Consider the following 6,210-nt stretch of genomic DNA (forward strand, 5'->3'; position numbering starts at 1 on the left):
TTTGAAAATAAAGGAGGAAAAAGGGGAAGAAAAAAAGTCATCAAAAGTCTCGAACTAGCTTCCAGTCAATCATGTGGGATCAAACACAGAGAGATTGATAGATATATAGTTAAGCCTATGAATACAGTAACCGCGTGGATATTCGATGTTGCAAAAGGGGTTTAACTCCCGTTATCTTACAGTTGGCTCATCGCGGTATGCTTCTCCAGCACCTCCAGGTAGTCGGGCTGGTCTGTTTTTAGCTTCCCGGGTAGCAGGAGGGGGTGGTCGTTGTTTTTGGAGGGCTGCTCGGCACCGTAGTATTTCCTGGGGGTGCCGTACAGCACAGTTTTGTTCAGGCGCTCCTGGTTCGCCGGGAGCCGCCGCACCGACGCCGCCTCGTACGGCGGCACGATGCACGGCCTCTTGGGTAAAGTGCAAAAGTTGTAGCTGAACGGAGGCAAGCCGCCGGCGGCGGGGAGCTCCTTGTGGGACCTCTCCGCTAAGTTCTGGTACAGCAGCTCCGGGGGCTCCGGGGCGACCGCCACGCCGCACTGGGCCAGCGACTTGTCCATAAAATCCACCGTGCTGATGGCGTAGGCCCCGGGGCTGCGCGCCAGACGCTCGTCCTTCTTGGCGTCCAGCGGGCCGAAGCTGAGCTCCTTCAGGTTGCGGTAGAACGCCACCTGCTCGCCGTCCTTCTGCATGTAGATGGGGTTTTGGCACATGGAGCCCATGGGCGGCGGGATGTAGTTGTAGACGTGGCTCTCGGAGCTCTTGTCCGGGGCGGGCTCGGCGGCGTACGAGCCGTACTGCACCTGGAAGGAGTTGAGGTCCAGGTTGTTGCCGCCCGCCGGGACGTGCTCCATCCCCTTGCGCCGCTTCAGCACGAAGACGAAGAGGCCGGCGCCGAAGCACACGGAGAGGATGAAGACCACCAGGAGGCCCAGGATCAGCACCGACAGCGGCACCTCGGGGTGCAGCTCCGGGGGGTAGAGGTGGGACTCGGTGGGGGGGGGCGGGCTGTAGGTGGAGGCGGAGGTGGTGGAGGAGGAGGAGGAGGAGGAAGGGGAGGAGCCGGCGGCGGCGGCGGCGGCGGCGGCGGCGGCGGGGGGCGCCTCCGTCCCGGGGCTGAGCGCTGTGGGCTCCCGGGTGGGGGGCTGCTGTTGAGGGGTGGGCAACGTCTCGCTGGGCTCGGGGCAGATGGCCTCGTTGCGCAGCGAGCGCAGCAGGCGGCCGGCGTGCTTGGACGGCGAGTCGCACGTGATCTCGTTGACCACCACGCTGGTGCTCGACAGCTCCATCCAGTTCTTGAGCGCCACGAGGTCGCACGTGCAGTCCCACGGGTTCTCCTGCAGGTCGATCTGGATGAAGGCCGACAGCTGGTCCAGCACGCCGCGCACCGGGAGCCGGGAGAAGTGGTTGTTCCTCAGGTTGAGGCGGGTCAGCATGGTGCCCCCGAACACGCTGTCGGGAAGGGCGCGCAGCAGGTTGTTGTTGAGGAAGAGCAGCTGCAGGTTGTGCAGGTCGTTGAAGGTCTGCGGGAGGATCTCCTTGATGATGTTGTACTCCAGGTACAGATACTGCAGCGACTGCAGGCCCACGAAGAGCGAGTGCGAGAGGGACTCGATGTAGTTCCCGTTCAGGTACAACCGCCTCAGGTTGGTCAGGTTCTCGAAGGCCCCCTGCTGGATCACGGCGATCCTGTTGTTGCCCAGGTGCAGCAGTTCAAGGGAACTGTATTCGGTCAAGTCGTTCCTGTAGATCACTTGCAAGTAATTACCGGTGAGATGGAGCTTCTTTGGGTAGGAGGGCTTGGGGTTCAGCTCGCTAATGTTATGCAACTTCCGCTCCTGGCAGTTGATGTTTAAGCCGCTCTCGGGGTTCTGGGACGTGCAAACGCACACGCTGGGGCACAGCATTGGCACGGGTGAGCGCGTCTGGTACACCATGATGGGCCCAAAGACGTGTTTGTCCTTTGAGTTGACGCGCGGGGTGGGCCTGTGGCGCATCTTAGGGGGGCGGGAGGCTTTAGGGATGCGGGTGGGGGTAATCATGCCCGGTAGGAAGGTGGGGGGGGGCGGCCCCCCTTGGATGTGTGAGTCGGAGGGGGGGTGGATAACGCGCTCCCCGGCGTTCCTACGTGGACACAGATCCTGCTTGATAAGCTGAGTAATATCCTTACCGTGCAGCCGGAACGGCGTTTCACACACGATGTCGCCCACAAACACGGAAATAGTGTCCAGCCAAGACTTGAGGGGAATTAAATCGCAGGTACAGTTCCATGGGTTCTCCTCCAGCTGGATTTCCATGATCCCACCGATATGCTCCAAAACCCCGGCGAACGGCAGCGTCTTAAGCCTGTTGCCACGTAAATCCAAGTGTGTGAGGAGCACAAAACGGAACACATTGGTGGGCAACGACAGCAGCAGGTTATCGTTGAGAATGAGCACTTTGAGTTTGTTCAGTTTACTGAAGGCGCCGGGCTCGATGGCGCTGATGTAATTATAGTCAGCCTGCAAATACTCCAAGCTCTCCAGTCCTGCGAACGTGTCCTCTTTAATGACCTCCAAGTTGTTGTTATTCAGATGAAGTCTCTTCAGGTACCGGAGTCCGTTAAAAGCCCCCGTGCGGATGTCCTGCAGGCCGTTGTTTCCCAGGTGCAGCGACGTGACATTCCCATAATGGACAAACTCGTTGGCGTGGAGCCGAGAGAGAAAGTTGCCGTTGAGGAAAAGCTGGGAGATTTTATTCGGGGGTGCTTGAAACAGACTGACCGTCGTAAAGCCTTTATTCTCACAGTTGATGTTTAAAAGGTTTTCCCTCTCTTCACAGGGACAGCGATTTTTGCAGATGTCTTTGGAAGCCGAAGTTTTGCGGCTCTCCGTCTTGGAGGAGGACAGAGTGGAGACAGTGAGGACGCTCAGTAGAAGAACGCCGTTCAGCATTTTTACAACCAAAAAAGGTGGCTGAGAAGTAGATCCAGCATTTAACTTGTTCTACGTGAGTCCTCACCAGAGAACGGGACGGCACATTTCTGGGTGAAGACGCGCAGGCAGACGCAAACAGGCGTTAATGTGCTTTAAATAGTGTCATGACGCACAGAAACGGCGCACATCTTTCCGATGACCTTCACCTTAAATCCAAACGATGCTCGGAATAAAAAAAATTGAATTACAATCAACAAAAAAACAGACTGTCCTAAAGCGTCCGGAAGCGATGGTTCCTGCGATGTGCTGGGTCGCATCTGCACATCCAAGCCGCAGAGTCCGGGCGGAGAGCAGCCGACCGCAGCTCCCGTTGAGATTCACAGACCGCTCGCCTTATGCTTTCAGCATGTTATCACATGGATCTCTGCCAAATACTCACTCATGGAACCGGACTGCTGAAAGCGAGAAATCCTTTCTTTGAACAGTAAAAAAACAAACCAAAAAACCCGCACAATTTTAGTCCGCAAAAATTACTTTTAAAAATCCAGGAATCATGCGCAAAGACGCACCCCGACGCGCGGTGCCTTTTCTCCGAAAGAAGAGGAGTCGTGGTGCGGTGGACTGAGAGAGCGAGGAAGATATCGGGATGCACTCCCGGAGCTGAGGCATTCTACAGCTGCTGCAGTCACCGCTCCGCTCCTCACACTGCGCGCTCTTCCGAACGTCTGCCACTGCCTGCCCTTCTGCGTGCGCGCGCGCATGCGTGCGTGTGTGTGTGTGTGTGTGTGGGAGAGAGAGAGAGAGAGAGAGAGAGAGAGAGAGAGAGAGAGAGAGAGAGAGAGAGAGAGAGAGAGAGAGAGAGAGAGAGAGAAGGAGAGAGAGAGAAGGAGAGAGTTAGGGAGAGACACAGAAAGATGTTACATCACCGGTATAGCCAGCAAACGGTAGAATAGAGACTAGATGAATTTCCTAAACTGCATTTATTGAAAGTTTCAATATTATATTTCCCGCATTTCAATTCTAAATATAATCATGGAGATTGAGCTTCACCGGCGACTATTTAAGCATAATGGATATTTATATCAGGTAGGCGATCTCCAAACCACGCCGGGAGGTGCATGTTTTCGTGGCAGCCCTTTACGTTATCCTATTGGCACATATGCAAGTCTAGATGAACTGATCCTTTTCAAATCTCAACTTAAATCTCCAGGCGACTGCGTTGCTGTTGGGAAGGTTGGTTTTTACGCATGACGCCACTAGGCGGAGGAATAAGATGCTTTTCTTTCCCGACATTATTTCTTATTTCTTTCTGCCTCCAATATCAATCTGTATTTCTACTGCTATATCTTCTGAAATCCACTGCCTGTACACTCACATGTATATACATCCAAACGTTCATATAATTGTGAGTCTTATGGGTAAAATCATGTGGGCTTTATTTATTTGTGATAGTGAACAACCTTGATCCCTATTGAATATTGAGTAACACAGTTTGTGTGTGGGGGTGGGTGTGTTATGATTTGACAAATATTGTGAATGATTGCACATCTCTATATGTATATATTGCATATACTGTCCTTGGATTCATATATATTGTGTATACTGTCTGTGTTGCTATATAGTCCTATAATATATATGCGATTGACAACTGCTGATGATTCATCCATTTGCTTTATTTCTGACGAGGTAGTGGTAGTGTTTATTCTCATTTATATTAGTAGTTCTGGCAGATCGCTCAGCCTCAGACCTCAGAATACACTTCATATCACTGACAGTAAGCCAGGTTTATCCGCGTCACTGGTTCACACCTCATTCTCTTTCCACAGATTTGTTCAATACCAATGAAGTTGATGTACAAGGACGCTGGAACACACTCACTGAGGCGGCCTGCGGTCTGATAGCTTAATTCTGACTCTGCTCCTCCGACATAATCATCAGCATTGGAATGCAAACAAAAAAGGCTTATCGGGCATCTAGTAGATGTTAAAGGGTCAGGGAACTCCAAGAAGAAAAACTTGGTTTGAGAAAAGTGGATGAGGGTTCATGTGAGCAGGGGCTTTTTGCCGATGTCAAACATTGCCTGAACCATATAAGATAAGATAAGATAGTCCTTTATTAATCCCCCTTGGGGGAAATTCACAGGTGACCAGCAGTACAGTGGGAAAAGAGAATTGCGAAAATAAATAAATAAATCAATAAATAAATGATGAAATATGAGGTATAATATAAATATAAGTATAAATATAAATGTGCCAAATGTGCAGGGTCCCTGAAGTCATCGAAAGATTAATTAAATAAATAACAAATAACAAGGTTAACAATAGGTGCAGTCCTTAGATGTGGGGTTTAGACCTTAATCAGGTCGGGAAAAAGGGGCTGTTCGGGCTCTCACACTCGCTCAAGCAAGGTGCACAGCTAATCAAAAGCCATTCTAGAAATCTCTTTTTTTTAGCTTAAAGAATCAAACTTCTGGTATTTACAATTACATACACTTAGGGCAATTAGCAGACGCTATTATCTGGAGTGATTGACATAAGTACATTTGTCAGAAGACAGAGAAACAAATATATCGCAGTCGGTACAGTAAAGATATTCATAGCAATAGCAATTATAATTGCCAAGCACTTATAATGGCTAGGTCTATCCATTCCTCGTACACAACAAAGATAGCGAGGATAAGATGCTACACAAAGCTAAGTGCTGTTTTTAATTGCCAGGACGTACAACATAAAATAAGTACCAGGACGTACAAACATTCATTAAGTAGGCCTACGTACTTAGCAACATACAACAAGTGCATATATAACAGCCCATTCACTCCGTTTAAAAACTGTTGGCTTAAAATGACCCAGAAATGTTCCCTGCCTTCATGTATTTTCATGGGTTGACGTGAACGGATCACGTCGTACACATGAAGCACCGAATCACACCGAACGACCACAAACTCGGTGGCAGCCGTCCCTAGCGTTTCGAAGGCAGATGTTCTGGAGAGGGTAAACTCGGCTGCCCTTTACTATGCTAGACGGCCGTATGCTTTGCTGTGTATACCAGTCAGAGGAGGAGATCCTCTTGAGAACGTGGCGCAGTTCAAAAAATGTGCTTACTGCAGCTCACCTTGCTGACGCCGGCCGTCAATAAATCCCTTAATGCTCCGTCAGACGGCCTGGCTGGGCCGGAACCGTGAGCCCTTCAGCCTCCCTCCCCACCAGGGAACCCATCCGCTACAGCCTCGACCGGAGCCAGAGTACCACGGCGGCTTATTGATCAGTATTTATTTTGAATACTCCGATGCCCTTTTGGT

General features: G+C 51.0%; 1 protein-coding gene across 1 annotated transcript in view; it reads right to left on the bottom strand.

Moving 5' to 3' along the window:
• The window catches only part of slitrk2 (SLIT and NTRK-like family, member 2), a 4,272-nt gene extending 653 nt beyond the window's left edge, over window positions 1–3,619 (bottom strand). The window contains exon 1 of the mRNA XM_030369238.1: window positions 1–3,619. This exon is cut by the window's left edge and continues 653 nt beyond it. Within this exon, the coding sequence (XP_030225098.1) occupies window positions 177–2,927 (2,751 nt within the window). The 5' untranslated portion in view covers window positions 2,928–3,619 and the 3' untranslated portion in view covers window positions 1–176.
• Between the last annotated feature and the right edge of the window lie 2,591 nt (window positions 3,620–6,210).

This window comes from Gadus morhua, chromosome 10 (assembly GCF_902167405.1).
Source record: "Gadus morhua chromosome 10, gadMor3.0, whole genome shotgun sequence".
Lineage (NCBI taxonomy): Eukaryota > Metazoa > Chordata > Actinopteri > Gadiformes > Gadidae > Gadus > Gadus morhua.